Genomic DNA, 19,646 nt, shown 5'->3' on the forward strand with positions numbered 1-19,646 from the left:
CTTCAAATCAATCGTGGTATGTACCCGTTATCTACATTAAAATATGTATGTCGTTAAACCACAAAATAAGCTTAAAATCATTAAAGGAAGATAGTATTAGTGGTATTACCATTAAGTAAAGCTTATTTCAAACTACGGTATATAAATTATATTATAGTCCCATTATAGTTCGGTCAATATTGGCTAACGCCAACATTGACCGAACTATAATATAATTTATATCCCGTAGTGTAAAATAAGCTTTAGGATAGAATGTATTAGGTATATCCAGAGATAATAATATATTTACTTGTTAATACAATATTATCTCTGGTATAGCGCAGAACTCCCCTCCACGATTGCCATTTCGACCTGTCGCGTACTATACTCAGTCTATTCCCTCAATCTTATAGTCCGATGGAACAGCAATCTGACACAACCGGAGATAAATCAGGCACACAATAATTAACGGTTCAGGGCGTGCTCTACAAGGCACGGGGATGTAGCACTGCCGCATCTCAACTGTGCTACTGAGATTTTCTGACAAAACTCAATAATTTTCTAACCTGGGTCTCGAACCCGGGATCCGAAGCTTAATAACCTCGCTGTCGCAGTGGTAAGCGGTCTCGGGTTCGTTTCCCGGCAGGGGTTAGAAATTTTATAATTTCTAAATTCCTGGTCTGGTCTGGTGGGAGGCTTCGGCCGTGGCTAGTTAACATCTTACCGGCAAAGCCGTCCCGCCAAGCGATTCAGCTTTCCGGTACGATACGTGTAGAAACCAAAGGGGCGTGGGTTTATTCAAAATAAACTACCATACCCCTTCCAGGTTAGCCCGCTTTCATCTTAGACTGCATCATCACTTACCACCAGGTGAGATCAAGTCAAGGGCTAACTATTAGACAAACTAGTTTATAAGGTAAATAAGCAAAGAAAATACACTTTCATTTAATGAACTTTATTGAATTGATATTCAATCAAATTGAACTTATAACATTAATACAAATCCATACTAATATTATAAATGCGAAAGTGTGTGTCTGTCTGTCTGTCTGCTAGCCTGTCGGCTGTCACAGCCCATCCGTTCAACCGATGTTGACGAAACTTGGTACAGAGATAGCTTGCATACCGGGGAAGGACATAGGCTACTTTTTATCCCGGAAAATTAAAGAGTTCCCATGGCTTTTTAAAAAACCTAAATCCACGCGGATGAAGTCGCGGGCATTATCTAGTTACTTAATAAATAACAGTTCAGTGGGACATTATTTTAATCAACAATATTGACTTTGACTTGTTCCAACAATTTCGACTTCGTTCTATTTATTTTCTTATATTTAGGATTAGCTTTAACAGATCGTCTAATGCTGCTTCTGGTCATGACCCTATCGAATATTTCTTCACTGGTATCCTCGCTTCCATCGTCGGAGAAATGGTTGTTCATACTATCGTTCATTTTCTTAGGTCTAAGTAAAACGGGTTCTGCTGTGTCATCCGAAAATAGACTATCCTCGAATGTCCTGTCATCGTCGCTCGTAACTTTTTCGTTACTAAATTGACGTACTAATACTCTCGTCTCTGCACATGGCACTTCTAAGTTCTTTTTCTTCTCTTCTTTCTTCTTAGCACCTTCTCGGTTACTTGGTTTATATTTCATAGGTGAAAAGTCAACTCTGCGTAGAAAACTAATGGGATCTGCAAATCGTCTGCTATACTTTCTTGTTGCTTTTGTTTCAGCCTTTACTGGTTCTGATTTATCTATGCTATCATCATTTTCCATGGCAACACCGGAGTCAGAATTCGATTCTATATTAATTGTAATCTCTGGCACAATGCAATCTTCTTTCAGCTTTAACTTTTGATTAAGTTCATCGATTATTTCTTCCTGTTTTTGGATTACTTCGTCTTTTTGCGCTAACTGTTTTTTAACTGCTTCTGTTCTTAGAGCTAGATTAAGTTCATACTTTTGTAGTTCATTAGATAGGTACTCAAGTTCTTTTGTTCTATTCTGTTCCAATTTCTTTATAACTTCTGATTGTTTTATGTATGTTTCTTTCATTTTGGCAATTTCCTTTTTATGTGAAAGTTTTAAGAATGTGATTATATTTAAAGCTTCCTGCAATGTTGTTGGCTGCATTTCTTCCTGACTACTATTTGACATTTTCTTGCCTTTAAGATCTATAACAAAAGAAAAAGATTTTATTAAGTAATTCGATCGACACAACGCTACTTTTCAATAAAATACGTAAACTAATAAGATATTATGGCCTATTATCTAACAGATTTCGCAGTTAGCGTTGACTTAAATCAGTAGCTAAATAGTATAGTGGCTAGCGATGCTAAATATCAGGCCTTTAATTTCATACCAGGCCTCAAATTGTAGCTTGTAGTTGTAATTATTAATCAACAGCAGATTCTTCATAGTCATACTTTTTTAGCCCTTAGATTAAAAATTAGTAGTCTGTGCTTGACACGCACAGCGGAGATCACTCTAGCCTTTCAGCTGCTTTCAGCATATTTACTCTCGAAACAATAAGACCGCATAGAAGAATGATTCAGTCAATAGGATAAAACTTTTCAATGACGAGCTCGATGACGAACACATCATTTAAATAACACAAGTATAAACTTCTCTTAAATTATTATGTATGTTTAAGTAAGGAAGAAATTAACTCGGAAGTTTTTATTATTGAGCAAAATGTACCGACAATTCACGCAAATTTTAATTTATTTTTAATGGCTTTAAAATAGCTGGTGTCAATTTTAATGGCTTTTTAAGTAGCAAAAATCTGTTGTCAATTAAGCAAATCGTTCTGAGTAACTTTGCCACTGGTTTTACGTTACGTGTTGCAATGTTCTTTTTAAACTAGATTTTTACCGCAGTTCTGTTTAAGCATTAGGTTTATTACCTACTGCATTTTAATTTATAAATCATTTGATTGCAAAAATCCAATCAAAATTTCGACATTGGCTTGTGAACCTGTTTTTTTTTCAGCCTTTATTTAATTGAACCATGCACGAGTACTATATTGTGAGTAATATGTGAGCCGTGACGAAGCATGATATGCGTATTTAAAATCGGCTCGATTTGTTTTTTGGAAAACCTACAAAAATAAAACGAGTTTATTAAATTTTCGTTGATATTTCTGTTTTGTTTCGTATATTAATAATTTTGTTATGTAATTATTTGATTGAGTTTGTTTGATTACATATACACTTTGTAGTTTAAGTTTGTTAAGAGTTCCAGTTACCTACCTACATAGACCTAAAAGTATGTAAGTAGTAAGTAATTTAATAACCATATTATATTATCTAACCGACTTTCTAAATATTCTATCTAAGGGCTGATTTTTCAATCGTCAAATAACTTTTATCTGAGGAATAAATTTGAGGCTTTGACAGTTTTTATATAGGAAATCTGTCAAAACACCAAATTTATCCCTCGGATAAAAGTTATTTGACGATTGAAAAATCCGTCTCAGGACCGATTCAATCGTGAAAGATTTTCAATCGTTTTTCAATCGTTATGTTACAGTTCTACAAAACTGTCATGTTTAACATTTCATTAATAAAGTTCTCCCCTTACATACCTACATAAAACATTACTAATTAACATTTTCATCAATGAATTTGTAGGTAGGTACCTACTAACCGTTACATTCCAGAGCCTTTTTAAATTCACAGTTCCATCGGGTATAGGTACCTATATCTACATGACTATTGAAGTACATAATATATCCAAGGAATTCCACGAATACCAACAATGTTTATATCGATCTCATCGCGCACCGGTCGCATCGATATAATAATAGGGTATTGTTCTCACATAATGACCTTTTCCAAACAAAACAGCTGATATTTTTGTTTCATATCCTCCAGCCATTGTATTGTATCAGTTTGCAAGGTTATTTTGTATCATAAAACTAGTATTTTAAAAGACTTCAAAGGCTTAGTGTCAACGACGCGTTTTCTTTCTTTATCTATCTTTCGCACATTATTTTAATTATATCTGAGCCGATTTCAACAATTCTTTTGTTTTATAGTAATTTTAATGTACCCATATGTATGAGTATATTGGAACTTGATTAACTTTGGCAAAAAACTAATGAAGAGTTTTAGCGATCAATAACATTAATGTATGAACTGAAACTTCTTAACGAAAAAAAAAAAAATACCACACACATAGAGTTATCAACGATTCATTGGGATTACTCAAAATCCTTTTAGTACGTAGGTATATTTATGTACACTGTAACTTTACTGTTACTAAAGAGAGCCTGGTCGTTTGAGCTACCTACACGTTGATAGTCAGTCAGTTCAGTGTTCTTTTATTTATATCTTTCTATTTTTTTACTTTAAAAAAAAGTCGATTGTGGTTTTCTAAAAGAAGAATCTCTGTGTCTAATAGTAATAAGTACCTACCTAAATATATTATGTAAGAAAGGAAAAGCCGACTGACTGACTGCAGCTCAAACTACTGGACGGATCGGGCTGTTTGGCATGCAGATAGCTATTAGGTAGGATGTTGACATCCGCTAAGAAAGGATTTTTGAAAATCTACCCCTAAGGGGGTAAAATAGGGTTTTGTGTGCAGTCCTCGCGGATGAAGTGCGGCCTAAGCATAAGCAGAGATAATATATTATTAACAATATATTATCTCTGGCATAAGCTAGTTTTTGATAAAACAGTAGGTATTGTACCTATTTTATTTTACTTAAAGTTGCAATAGGTAAGTAGGTATAATATTATTGTTTATTATTTCCAAAAAATAAATAAGACTTGTAAAAATAAATAAAAACATCTAAGTAGGTACTTACCTAGGTAACTTAACAAAAATAAAATGAAGTAGGTAAGTACCTACCTACCTATATGAAAATACACCTATTCATCATCATCATCATGATCAACCTATCGCCGGCTCACTGCAGAGCACGGATCTCCTCTTAGAGTGAGAAAGGTTTGACCATAGTCTACCACGCTGGCCATGTGCGGATTGGTAGACTTCACACATTTTTGAGAACATTATGGAGAACTCTCAGGCATGCCGGTTTCTTCACGATGTTTTCCTTCACCAAGTTAAAACCACCAGAAAAGTTAGAGGTGCGTGCCCGGGATCGAACCCCCGACCTCCGATTAGAAGGCGGACGTCCTAACCACTAGGCTAACACAGGGTACACCTATTACTCAAACTAAAATATCACTTAATTAATAAACAAAATCATAATTATAATAGGTATTCTATTTACCTACCTAAATGTGAAGACCTCGACAATAGCTCTCGCCTCTCTTTCAGCTCTGTCAGACTCAAACACCGATTTAAATATTGATCATAAACAAAACACGATACACAACTTGACTGCTCGACTGATGAACACTGACTGAAAGAAAACAATAAATTGACAAGAGGACTAATGATTCCCTTCATGCACCTCTACAAGTCATCTTTAGCTCTACACAATCATCTGCCACGCGGCATTGAACCTTAAAGTTCTAGGTATAAGGCTGTCAGTCGATAATCCTCTATTGTGTGAGTCAACCAGCCATGGCAAGACTACCTGCGTTCCTAAGACCCACCAAACGGGTTCTGGACCAGTTTATAAATAGATTGTGGGAGAAAATGCACCGTTGTCTAATACCAGTACATGCAGGTAGGTTTTATGTACTTAGTTACTTGGTAGGTACTGTGTAGGTAGATAGTAAGCTTTTTATAGGTCTAGGTACGGAACCCTAAAAAGGCTTAATTTTTCAATTTTAACTCTTTTTGTAATTGATAGAAAATTCCAGAATTTGTTAAAAACTTTCAAATTACTCTATGGGTTATTATAAAGAATTTATTTCACAATAACAGAGCTTCTAATGTACAATTAATTACGGCAAATTGCTTCTGTACTAGGAAGGTGTTAATGGGGAAATAATTACTTGCCGAAATTATACAATAGGTAAGTTAGAACGTGACGTTTTAACATCCATACTAGGTACATGCTAATAATATTATAAATGCGAAAGTGTCTGTATGTCTGTCTTTTCACGGCTCTTCGGTTAAATCGATAGGTAGGTACATTATGGCGTTTGGTACAGAGATAGCTTGTATCTCGGGGATGGACATAGGCTACTTTTTATCCCGGAAAATCAAAGAGTTCGCACGGGATTTCTAAAACCTAAATCCACGCGGACGAAGTCGCAGGCACAATCTAGTCAGTGGGAAATCGATATTATGTAAGTGAAAATGCTCTGAAGTAGAATAATCATTGATATTGTTTTCCTGATCAAATTTTGACAAAAACCTTGTTAATTGCAATAAGTCCCGCAAATTGCTAATGCGCGTGGCTGCCATTTTAGTGACGTCAGCAATAGACTGAAGTTTCGCGCTGATAGTAGGTATATTTTTATTTCGGCTGACGTCAAAATTACGTCATTTCTATGTTAATGAGTCATGGTTCCAGCGCAATAGCAATTTGCGGGACTTATACAACCAGGAGTTATTTACGCAAATATCCCGTGGTTTTGCTAACGTCAGGTGTAATGAATTAATTAATAATAACAATGTGTAGCCATTAACAAAACTCGACATTAGCAAGCTTTTGTTTACAATAAGTTATACTTAGTATTTATTGTTTGCATCTTTTGTTACTGCTTAAAATCTAGCCCAGTTTACCTACCTAGGTACCTACGCGGCCGAAAGTAATGCACATCGACATTTATAAGGAGATTAGCTTATGCCCGCGACTTCGTCCGCGTGGACAACACAATTTAACACCATGAGGGTTACCCACCACCAGTCCAGTAGTTTGAGCTGTGCGTTGATAGATCAGTCAGTCACCTTTTCCTTTTATATATATAGATTAGTGTAAATTGAAAAATTTCGCGATTCTAACTTCAAAACGGACAGACTTTCATACAAACTTCAAACACCTATTCTACCCCTTTAGAGGTTGAATTTTGAAAAATCCTTTCTTAGCGGACGCCTACGTTATAATAGCTATCTGCATGCCGAATTTCAGCGCGATCCGTCCAGTAGTTTGAGCTGTGCGTTGATAGATCAGTCAGTCAGTCAGTCAGTCAATCACCTTTTCCTTTTATATATATAGAAGATTGCAAATTTGTAGAGCGTTCTCCCTGTCATTGAGACAAAACGTCATATAGGTTTGAGGGGTATGAGTGACAGAGACAACGCTCTACAAAGCCGAAATGTCATTCTAAAGGCCGATGTACATTACTTTCTGCCGCGTACTGTACCTACTTTTTACTATACCTAGGTACTTATACTTACTATCTTTTCTACAAGGTTGTAAGCCTATCAACATTTCTAGGGAAGCTATGTTTATAATCCCTAAAATCCCCGTATCAACAAGTAGGTAGTAGACAAGTGTCTTATTCTGTTTCTTTTGTTTTGAAGTCTCTTCGCGACAATTTTGTCTTTGTACAACGCGATAGACGCGCTTATTTTCAAAGGCTTATTTTTAAAGTCTTTATTAATATAGATCAATGGGTTTTATTCAGAAACTGTGGATAGATAATATATACTTGTAAGATTACGTAGGGATTAGGTACTTAATTCCATTGTTCTATGTCGCTTATCTTATTGCGATTGTCTTTTGTACAACAACGCGACAAACGCGTTCATAATCTTATTCTAAGAAAGATTATATTTATATTCAGAAATTTTATGACATAAGATTATACATATATCCACGTATAATAATTCAATGGGTTTACCTACCTATGTAACCAGAAACGTAGGTACTTACTACTTACCCTAAAATGTTCGCATTAGAAATTAAAAATGTTAGAAAATTGACCCTGAGTTTTTACATTCAAAAACAGAGTATCAACACTTTTTTAGGATTCCGTACCTCAAAACGAAAAATGGAACCCTTGTTCCATAAGGGACAGACAACAAAGTGGACCTATAAGGCTTATAGGATCACTTTGTTGTCTGTCTGTCTGTCGGTCCGTCCGTCCGTCCGTCTGTCCGTCGTGTCTGTCTATTTATTTTTATGTATAATAGTTTTTGATTTATCGTGCAAAATGTTGAAAAAATACAACTGTAGTACGGAACCCTCGGTGCGCGAGTCTGACTCGCACTTGACCGGTTTTATTTTAAAACCTAAAAAGAGTGCGTTCGAAAACGCGGGCAAAACCTGTTAGCCACAGCAAAACATAATCTTTTATTCAAATTGAATACAAAATATACAGTAAGTTGTTCAGTATTATACGTTGTCTTAATACGATTTTCGTCTTCAGAAAGCTCTTTCCAGGAAACAATAGAGGTTTCAAGAGCTCTAAGAATTTGTAACTCAATTTGAGAATTTACCAAGAAATTCGATAAGTAGATGTTTAAGATTCTAAAACATAGGTAAGTATGTATTCCTATTTGTCTCAAGAGGAAATTTTGTGTTTACTATGTAAAGTCTTCAATATTGTTTCTTTAGATCAAAGTTTGCTCTTCCGTGTCCGCCTGTTTGTTGCATGTTTATTTATTTTCTCACATTGGTTCTTCTCAGACCTGGGCGCGTTTGGAACCCTCGTAGCTTAAGTTTTATGTTTGCGTAATAATTATCACCACTATATCTTACAAATCTAACACCACACCAGACCATCAATACGAGTAATTTATTACCTATTTTGAATAAATCATTTGACTTTGACTTTGACTTTGTTTGTTAGTTTGATGGTTTGTTGGTTTGTCGGTTTGTTGGTTTGTCCTTCAATCACGTCGCAATGGAGCATAGTATGTAGGTACAATACGCGGCCGAAAGTAATGTACATCGTTGAGATCAACAAAATGTTATATAGGTATGAGTGACAGAGACAACTCTCTACAAAGCCGAAATGTCATTCTAAAGGCCGATGTACATTACTTTAGACCGTGAACTGTATAGTCAAAGACCTTGGGGTGATTCTCTAACTCAGTGTCGAACACTGAACGATTGCCACAGAGCTCATTTTTTAATCCGTTGAAGGTTTTCTACGAAAAATATTTTACTACGAAAAAATATTTTACTACCACCCAGTGAAGCAGCAATGTAAAACCAACCCACCTTTTTTTTTTTATTCAGATACAAGTTAGCCCTTGACTGCAATCTCACCTGGTGGTAAGTGACGATGCAGTCTAAGATGATAGCGGGCTAACCTGGAAGGGGTATGGCAGTTTTCATTAAACGCTAAATCGCTTGGCGGCACCTTTTGCCGGTAGGGTGGTAACTAGCCACGGCCGAAGCCTCCTACCAGACCAGACCAGAACTTTCCCTCCCACTATTAAGACCACAGCGCTGACCACTGCGCCAGGGAGGTCGTCAAAACCTCGGTGGCTATCATTCCGTCTTAGACACTGAGTTAGCGAATCACCTAGCTGGAGAGTGACTATACCCATGCAAAAAAATCATCAAACCAACAAACCAAAAAACAAACACACGTTCCTATTTATAATAGGGGACAGGGGTATTGATAATAGGGCTAGTAATGAATTTGAAGACCTAAGTTACACTTACTTATTGCAATGTTAATTATTAAAGCAATTATAATAAATAATTAACTGTACAGTAACTGGAAAACGTATGAGGGTTGTAAAATTATTACGCACGCACGTGATTTCATGTTTAATAATAATATTATACCTACTAATTTAAACTGTGCGGTTTAGCTTCACTAAATGTGTGTACCTGTATTAATTTTGTTTTGATAATAAAATTAATAGGTAGGTATTAGCTCATAAACGTATTGTTGTTACCGTAAACTTTATGTGATTGCTTTAATCTAAATAAGTATATAAGAGGAAAAGGTGACTGACTGACTGACTGACTGACTGATCTATCAAACGACTGGACAAATCGGGCTGAAATTTGGCATATTGTGACGTAGGCATCCGCTAAGAAAGGATTTTTCAAAATTCAACCCCACTGATGGGGTGAAATAGGGGTTTGAAATTCGTGTAGTCCACGCGGACGAAGTCGCGAGCATAAGCTAGTATTAAATATTTTTCCTTAGTAAAACTCTGCTTACCTACATGATAAAAATTTCAAGGAGCTATTTTCCGAAACGTTAAAGTTGGGAGATTCTAAAGTTTGATTGTTCCTCAGAGACCTAAGTTTGGATACCAGGTGAAGCATAACTTCACTGTATACTGGAGTGGAATAAATATTTTACGTTTCATATAATACTGATGCAAGGTATTATATGAAACGTAAAATAATTTTGAATCTCAAAACTTTTATAAGTTGACAAGGTTTTTAATAGACTACCTAGTACTAATAAGTTTTAACAGTTTTAGGAGCTGGTGAAAAAAACGTCGTGATGCTTGTTCTTTATTTCTTTATCACAAATCTTACACACATACGCGCGCCTTCGGTGTCATTTCTTACCTTGAAGTACCTATCTCTAGCACGTAGACCTTAGTATAGGTAGGTAACTCGGTCTATCGTCTACTTTACCTCGCAACCACAATCTCCAAACGTGCTCCAAACTAAAATTACGAGACTCCATAAATTCTTGCGATTAAAGCCAACATTTGGCCCAAAAGTGCTTAGCACTTATTTTGAAAAAAAACTACAGACCATTCCCTATAACTTATCCCCTGACGTTATGTTGGCACCATTGCAAATCACACGATAATAAGCGAACGCAATAGTGTCAACATGACGGCAGGGGACAAGTTACAGTGAAAGGAGTGTAATAAATATTTGGTCAAAAGTTTTTAATAGGTAGGTTTATGAATGATACCTAAATGTATTTAAAACCATTTATCAAGTGGAAAAACCTTACTGTACGATGCGTTTGTAATGTAGTTATTTGAAAGAAAAAAAATTGTAACACTGAAACCCTCTTTTTAACCGACTTCAAAAAAAGGAGGAGGTTCTCAGTTCGACTGTATGTTTTTTTTTAAATTAAATACATTGATTCCATTTTTAGTTTCACGTGTACTTGGGCACCTAAGGGCCAGATTTACTATGGCCACCTGGCATTTGTTTCGAACAACTCCGTGTTAGACCCAGTGGCGTGCAAGTCATAGAGGCATAAATGCACTGCTTACCCCAGTTATTTTACATTAGGTATGACCTGACCTGCCAGTAAACAGGTTCCTACCTAACAAATGCCTACCCTGGCTTCAAACCCTGTGCACGCCACTTGTTAGACCTCTATGTACACTGTATCCAAAGTCTAATCCATACTATCCATACTTAATATCCTATTGCAATGTAAAGGATTATTTAAATGATAAGCAAGCTTGGGAATGAGTTGCTTAACCGCTTTGTGATAGTTCTAATAAGTTTAATTTATGATTTTGTAAAGTGGTGATAATAAAAAGAATACCCGGCTGAGTTTGTTGTGGGCTCTTCTCAGACCTGGGCGCGGTTGGAACCCTCGTATCTTTAGTTTTAAGTTTGCGTAATAATTATCACCACTATATCTTACAAATCCAACAACTGACAATCGAAAAGAGTAATTTATTACCTATTTTGAATAAATCATTTGACTTTGACTTTGACTTTGAAATATTATACCTAAATGCGAAAGTGTGTCTGTCTGTCTGTCTGTCTGTCTGTCTGCTAGCTTTTCACGGCCCATCCGTTCAACCGATTTAGATGAAATTTGATACAGAGATAGCTTGTATCCCGGGGAAGGACATAGGCAAGGACATACTTTTTATCCCGGAAAATCAAAGAGTTCCCATGGGATTTTTAAAAACCTAAATCCACGCGGACGAAGTCGCGGGCATTATCTAGTAATTTAATAATTTAACAGTAGTTTATGCTAATGTACCTATTCCAAATTCGTTGCTAAAACTGAACGCGAGTACATTCGATTCCCATTGCCCACCGAATTTTGGTCGCCGTGGAAATGTTAAGGGAATTAGCACTCCTGTCAGGTGGAACACCGTATGTCCTCTATTGTAACGATAAATCCAGTTCTAAGTAGTCTTTATGACATTGTAATAAGGTTTATTTTGAAATAAATTAAATTACTAATTAAGTAAGTGGCTTAAATTGCTTCAGGTGGGAACTATGGAGTACCCGGATGCTTCGACTAAATTGGTATTTGGATCTATATTCATAGAATGTGTTATAGGAATTTAATTTCGATGGGATCAGGATTCAATAGAATAGAATTGCTTATTAATAAGTTCTTGATGATTAAGCTCCTTAAGCTGTGATAGCCTAGTGGTTAGGACGTCCGCCTCCTTATCGGAGATCGGGGACTCAATCCCGGGAACGTACCTAACTTTTCGGAGTTATGTGCGTTTTAAGTAATTAAATGCCACTTGCTTTAACGGTGAAGGAAAACATCGTACGGAATCCTGCACGCCGGAGAGTTCTCCATGATGTACTCAAAGGTGTGTGAATGTGAAGTTTGCTAATCCGTACTTGGCCAGCGTGGTAGACTATGGCCAAAACCCTTCACATTCAAGATCAATTGATTGTCAAATGTTATTTTATGAAATGAAACTTTGTTATTTATTTTTTATTTTTCTTATTTTTCACCAAATTTTCCACATGAATTACGATTCATGTTTTTCTGGAATAAAATAGAGCTTTATGTTAATTTGTTAAAATAGGTGTCATTCGAAAAAAACCGCTCCCAGTGATTAATGGACAGGGGTCACCACTCGCAGCAATGAGGAATATGACGCAGTAAGAGAGAAAGCACCTATACAGCACTGGGAAACTTTGTGGCGGAAGTTCCAATCCAATTAACAAGTTGTACCTCTGTTAGAGGAACTTTTTGAGAGGTCCGCCCGATACAAGGGACTTTAAGTGCGAAGTCAGTCCGCCAGGTGAGCGCTGGTAATTAGATGCTATTTTATTTTTGACTAGCTTATGCTCGCGTGGACTACACAAATTTCAAATCCCTATTTCACCCCCTTAGGGGTTGAATTTTTAAAAATCCTTTCTTAGCGGATGCCTACGTCATTATAGCTATCTGCATGCCAAATTTCAGCCCGATCCGTCCAGTAGTTTGAGCTGTGCGTTGATAGATCAGTCAATCAGTCAGTCAGTCACCTTTTCCTTTTATATATTTAGAAGACAGGAGAAAGAATGGATAAAGTTTGTCCTTATCCATTCTATATCATATACAAATATAGAAAGTTTGGGTTTTTAAGTTTATGAATTTCCTTCGTGTCAGAAAAGTTCAATTCAATTCAATTCAACTCAAGTTTCTTTATTGCGAATTTGGTTAGTTTAAAGTTCTTTTAACTAAATCAATTTTGAGCCATATTTGTCCACGTGGTTTAGTTTCATAAAAATCCCGTGGGAACTCGTTGATTTTACGGGATAAAAAGTAGCCCATGTCCAAGATGCAAGATATTTCTGTACCAAATAGATGATGCCCGCAACTACAGTCACGTAGATTTATAGGTTATTAGGAATACGTGGCAACTCTTTGATTTTCGGGACACAAAGTAACTTGCATCCTACTTATGATTGGATAGGATGCAAGCTATCTTTAAAGTTTTTGTTAAAAATGGGTAAAAAGATGAACCGTGAAATTTGGACATGACAACGTCTGTCGGGTCAGAATTCAGATAGTTTAAAATATTTCCACTATGTAATGTGCCTTACTTAGCCAAAGCAAGTATGTGGGGTATTTTGATACCATGATATGATATCAAAATACTCCACATATCAATGACAGCATTCCTTCTCATTACAGCGAGCTGAGCAAATTCCTGTGCAGTCTAAACGAGATTATCCCGTTAATGTAACGGATATGCGCTGTATCATTTATGAAGTTATGTTAGATGCATTCTTGTTCATTGGACAAAAATAACTAATCATCGCGTAAGTTATCACACCGCGTTAGTTTTATGTAACTAACGTGTGTAATTAATTTTATTTTAGCGTTTAAACTACCGTGAGTGATTTCCATTATAAGTAATATCTGTCCCGGCTGTACTCACGTATTCACGTGAAAAAGGACCCCGGATGGGTTCGAAACTAGTCGGGCTAACGTCGACTAATCACGTGAGTACAGCCGGGACCGATATTATTTATAATTAATTTTACTTATTTTAATTAGCATATACATATATAACTTCAACATACCTATTATTAACATATTTTGTAACTTTACTTTTGTTTCCGATTGGCTGAGAATTGAGAAACGATGCGTCTCTCGATTCTCTAGCGAATGGCGTCAAAATGACAAACCGCCCAAAAATTACTTAGGCACTAGCTAGGTAGGTGTTAAAACTTAAACGACTTAATCATATTATAGATGTAGGTATAATATCAGCTGATGCCCGCGAGGCACGGGCATTTGCTAAAGAGATAGCTCGCATCCCGGAGAAGGAAGAATATAAAGTACGATTTATCCTGGAAAATCAAAGATATGCCACGCGTCATCCATTTGGTCAGAGATAGGTACAGATAGAAAAGCTTGTATACCGAAGACGGATAAAGGCTACTTCTTATTCCGGAAAATCAGAGAATTTCCACGGGATTTTTAAAAATCTAAACCCTCGGAACGAACTCGCCTATAAAGAAATCGCCAAACTAGTTGCCAATAAATGAATTGTATCTTTAATGAGACTAAGTAACCTACTTAGTCTCATTAAAGATACCTACGTACCAAAAACATCTAAGATATATAGTTACAACTTTTAAAACAATCGAAAGCATCTGCCAACTAGGTTTTACGGACCGTAACAAAGAACGTTCGGTCCTTTCAACAATTGAAGAAGCTCGTTTCCTTTATACAGCCATGCCAGGCAATGGCCCGCGAAATGCAGCACTGCCGAATTTACGAACACAACACTATAAAAGTTTTCAATTGTCAAACTAGGACTAACGGAAAAATATAGATGGTAAATAAGGTGCTAGAAAATTAAGCAAGTATGGCGAAACATCATAATATCGTAAAGTTTTCTTGACTGAATTTTGGCCACGGCAGCACCAATCTCAACGGAGACTAGCAAAACTATGCAGGAGATATGTAATATTACTGTAGAAGTGTGTGTGAAAACACATTCATTTCATTAGTTTACTATCATAGTCCGATAGCCCTATCGGACTATGATAGTAAACTAATGAAATGAATGTGTGTCCGGTAATCCGATATGACTAGAGAGATCAGGCACAAGATCAATGGCTTTACGTGCTATTTGATGAATTTTAGACAAACATGTTACTCGGTACAGTGGGGCCTGTACCTACTCTAATAGTTCAATGTAGGTACCTACCTCCTACTCTGTTCCATTGCTTATGTAATTCTTATTTGTTTCCATTTTATTCCACTTTGCAGTCATCGTCTTATCTATTGCTGGACAAAAGTCTTTCTCAATAAGCACCACCACATCCTATTTTTTAACCGACTTCCAAAAAGGAGGTAGTTCTCAATTCGGCCCGTTTTTTTTCGACTTTTTTTAAAGTTGCAAAATTTTTTTTTTTTTAACTACAAAAACATTAGTAAACTTGTTTGAATCAAAACTACATTGTTGTTTTTTAAACAAAAACTGTTTTTTAACCCTGATACTGATACCTGCTTACTATTGTAGTTAGTTAGTTACGTTACGTTAGTTTTAGAATACGCAAAACCTGTAAGTAGTTTGTTCAGGATCAGTAACAGAATCGATTGCAATCATTTTTACAACGTGTTATATTTTGCCCAAAAAATACTTTAAAATTCCTGCAAGTTTGGACACCTAGTTGAATGACCCGTCCAAGGAATTACCGCATGCACCAGCTGATTCGAGCCGTGCAAGCGGGAGCGCACGATCGACGCCAGCCGGTCTCGTCCACTCACAGCCACACGCTTGGGGTGACCATGTTTTTGCGGAGACAACGACTTTACACAACAAGCTTATAACTTCGTAAATTTTCATTAAATCTCGACTTTTTTTTAAATATTATAAAGGCGAAAGTTTGTATGTGTGTGTGTGTATGTTTGTTACTCCTTCACACAAAAACTACTGGACGGATTTGGCTGAAATTTGGAATGGAGATAGACTATACCTTGGATTAGCACATAGGCTACTTTTATCCCGGAAAATTAACGAGTTCCCACGGGATTTTGGAAAACTTAAATCCACCCGGACGAAGTCGCGGGCATCAGCTAGTATGAAATATATTTTTGTACCTATATATTATATTCTTTATGTAAAAATATTCAACACGTGTTTCGGTTTTTGCGTTAACTAAAACTAATCTGTGTTATAGGCAGGTACCTACTTAGGTACTTAACTCTGTTTAAATAACAAAACTAAGACATTACCCTATTTTATTAGCCATTACCAAGTTAAATAAGAAGCACGTGTTAATTGTTTAATAACCCTATTTCAAAGTGTTTACGTAGTGAAAATCATAACATGGCCCTTTGCGTAGGTAGGCACCCAGACTACCTAGTCACACATGTGGAAGGCAAAAACACAAGAGTAGATGTAGCAAAACATTGTCCTCTTAGAAAGCGATTTTTCCACATTGAGGGTATAAGTCCCGCAAATTGCTATTGCGCTGGAACCATGTCTCATTAACATCGAAATGACGTCATTTTGACGTCAGCCGAAATAAAAATATACCATCAGCTCGAAACTTCAGTCTAGTGCTGACGTCACTAAAATGACGGCCACGCGCATTAGCAACTTGCGCGACTTATATTAATAATTGTACACCACAAAATTAGTACAGGAAAACACAAAAGTACAAAGCAAAACAAAAATATTTACAAAAGTATTTTAAGTGAAGATGAAATATTTGTAATAATATTAAGTAGCTACGTAGATTAAAATTTTATTTTAAGATTGCTCTCAGGCTAATAAAAGTTGATAAAAAAGCGCTTCTAAAATCTGAAACCCTACTCGACGCAAGAGCTGCTTGAAGCTGTTTTCAATCTAAGAGTTGTCATGCTACTAGAGCAGCTATATCAGGCACGTGCGGATACCCAGCATGTGCTATCTGCAGCTACTACGCTAAAAATCCTTCTTCGCATTTCTAATGAAACCAGTTTGGGGCACATCGGTTGGATGGTTTCAAAGTCTATAACGGCTATAGGTAGACACATTTTTAAGTGTTTTAATGTATTATAGAAATAATGTACTCATGCTGTCTGCTGCGGTATACCTATTACCCACACTTTTAGTCATACGTGGCCGAAACGTTGTTATTTGTAAAAAATATACATTTTTTAACAAATAGCAACGTTGTGAAGTAACTTATTGACAGATTACATAATCAAGGAGGGTGTAATTTTGACAGTGAATGAGCAGCAGCGGGGTCTTCTCCGTTTGACCTAGGCCAAAACGGGGGTACGGGCCTCGAGGCATGGCCTCCTTGCCCGGGTGTGGCGCGGGGAAGAACGCTTCCCCGGTAACGTCCTTTAAGCCGTTGTCGGCTAAGGCCTGCCTTCTTGGCTTAGGGCCTCGAGGTCTCGGTTGTGTGTTGGGTCCTGGGCGCCCGTACTGTAGGCTGTGGGCTCGTCGTTGTGCACAGGGGTATTGTCAAATCCGGTAAAGCTTGTGTCGTCCTCATCGTCGTCATCTTCATCAGCACGTTGCGCTGGTGTGGGTGACCGCAGAAGCTCACGAGGTAGAGGACGCCCGTTGACAGTGAATGAGGAAGCTTCAGGGCGAACTTTTCATAAAATTTTCATAGATGGCGCTGTGTACTGCACCCACTAAAAACGAAAAGTAATACCTATATCTATATGATTTAGCCAGAATGTCAGAATTTTCGTTGCCAACTATTCCAGCATGCTCTGGTACCTAGGGTAGAACCACCCGGTATTGGGCCAGGGCGTCTCTGCAGTTTTCAACCATTCTTGAGTTAACAACTTCAGAGGACAGAGCTGAAAGAGCTGCCTGGCTGTCCGTATGTTTTATTGACGTTGTTGTTTGCAGGATGTTTTACGTACAAATTATTATAGCATATACCTTCGCTCGAAAATTATTCTTCGTTTTTAGTGGTTGCAGTAAACAGCGCCATCTATGAAAATTTTATGGAACGTTCGCTTTGAAACTTCCTCATTTTGAACTGAAACACAAGTAAAAGAAACTGAAAATAATTTATTATATCAACATATTTTTAATGAAGTTTGTTAGTTTCAAAATTACTTCCCTATAATAACTTGTTACTTACATGTTGTAACATTTTGCGATTTGAAAAGAGTAACTGCTCCTGCTCTGCTTTTCGCACAGGTAGGTTTTGTGGTACAAATTATCCTGCATAAAATAAAGATATTTTGAAATTTGAATTTAACCATAAAATGGAAGCGCTTTTTTGGACGCCTGATGTATGAAGTCTGTTGCTCCATGGTTTAACTCAATGCTTTCAGTACTGACCGCGCTTTCACTCCCACGTGTGGCTTTCAGAGAGTACTCAAAGAAGTTTTTAAAGGAAATTTTTCATTTTTATATTCCTTGCGCTCTCGAGATTATAATTCAATGCTCTCAAGTAGGATATTTTGTATCTAAACGTGTGCCAAGCAACGCTTTTTAGATACCTATATTTAATATTTTTTTTATAATTTCTTTCTTTTTCTAATTTCTCACTTACCTACTTTCTTCATAATTTTAAATACGTATATCAAAAATTGCGGAATCGGCAGGATTCGAACCTGCTGAAAAACGAAACGAAACGGTGCGAAACCCAAAAGGCGCAGGTTCGAATCCTGCCGGTTCCGCAATTTGCTCGACTTGGCGGAGGCACTGCCGTGCCCCCAGATACTGAGGGTGTCTTTGTTTTTTGTCTGAAAACTAACGCGAGGGACAAAGAACGTACGAACAATTGGACTTGAACTGTTGTCTGGACTAAGGCTAAAGATACAGCGAGATAATTGTTTTTTTTTAGTTTTTGGTTTCTTTGTTTTTAAGTGTTTACTTATCTAATATTTTGTGACAAACTCAAACTCAAATTATTTATTCAGAATAGGTAAAATTTTACGCTTACAGATGGTCAAAATTTTAATTTGTAAGATGATATAGTGGTGATAATTAAAATGTACTTAAAACTAAAGCTACGAGGGTTCCAAACGCGCCCAGGTCTGAGAAGAGCCCACAACAAACTCAGCCGGGTATTCTTTTTATCATCAATATTTTTCTCTTTTAACTCTTTTTATTATCAGTGTGCAATAAAGAATTTCTATCTATAATTTTCAATACTCATATTCATTTACTAGATGATGTCCCGCGACTACGTCCGCGTGAATTTAACTTCTTAAAAATCCCGTGGGAACACTTTGATTTTTCGGGATAAGAGTAGCCTATGCCACTCTCCAGGTCTTTAACTATACTTATTTAAAACAAATCACGTCTACCTTTTTTAATAATTCCAAATTCCCTCGAATTTTTTCATAATATCAATTGAAACAATAAGAAATATTCGAAGAGCAACCATAACAACTACTTATTTAATATTACTTGCTTCTATTTTTTTAAGTTCGGCTCTATTTCTACGATTAAAACATGTTAAAAAATATTTGAATATTAATGAGTTTTTTAAATCTTAGGAGCTTGGGTTAAGAAATAAACTTCTTGCCTTTTTCAGCTATCTGAATATTTCGATGCTTGGAAAGAATTACCTACCTCATAAAGTAACTACATAGTACGTTAAACTAGTTCATTTGGTCGATTTACTATTGGAGAGATGTTGGTTTCAAATATAGGTTCTTTTATTTTATTTTTGATTTGTGCCAAGAACATTTACAATAAGAAGAAAAAGAGACTAAAAGTGGACAGTGAATAT

The 19,646-nt window shown here is 36.5% G+C and overlaps 1 protein-coding gene across 1 annotated transcript; it reads right to left on the bottom strand.

The window, feature by feature from the left end:
• Positions 1-988: 988 nt before the first annotated feature.
• LOC117986240 (CAP-Gly domain-containing linker protein 1-like) lies at positions 989-5,384 on the bottom strand. Its single transcript, XM_034973073.2, has 2 exons — positions 5,224-5,384; positions 989-2,151 (listed from the first exon to the last, which is right to left on the bottom strand). Exon 2 carries the CDS (start codon positions 2,132-2,134, stop codon positions 1,244-1,246), a length of 891 nt encoding a protein of 296 aa, XP_034828964.1. The 5' UTR covers positions 2,135-2,151; positions 5,224-5,384; the 3' UTR covers positions 989-1,243.
• Positions 5,385-19,646: the final 14,262 nt, after the last annotated feature.

The sequence above is a fragment of the Maniola hyperantus genome, chromosome 11 (genome assembly GCF_902806685.2).
Source record: "Maniola hyperantus chromosome 11, iAphHyp1.2, whole genome shotgun sequence".
Classification (NCBI taxonomy): domain Eukaryota; kingdom Metazoa; phylum Arthropoda; class Insecta; order Lepidoptera; family Nymphalidae; genus Maniola; species Maniola hyperantus.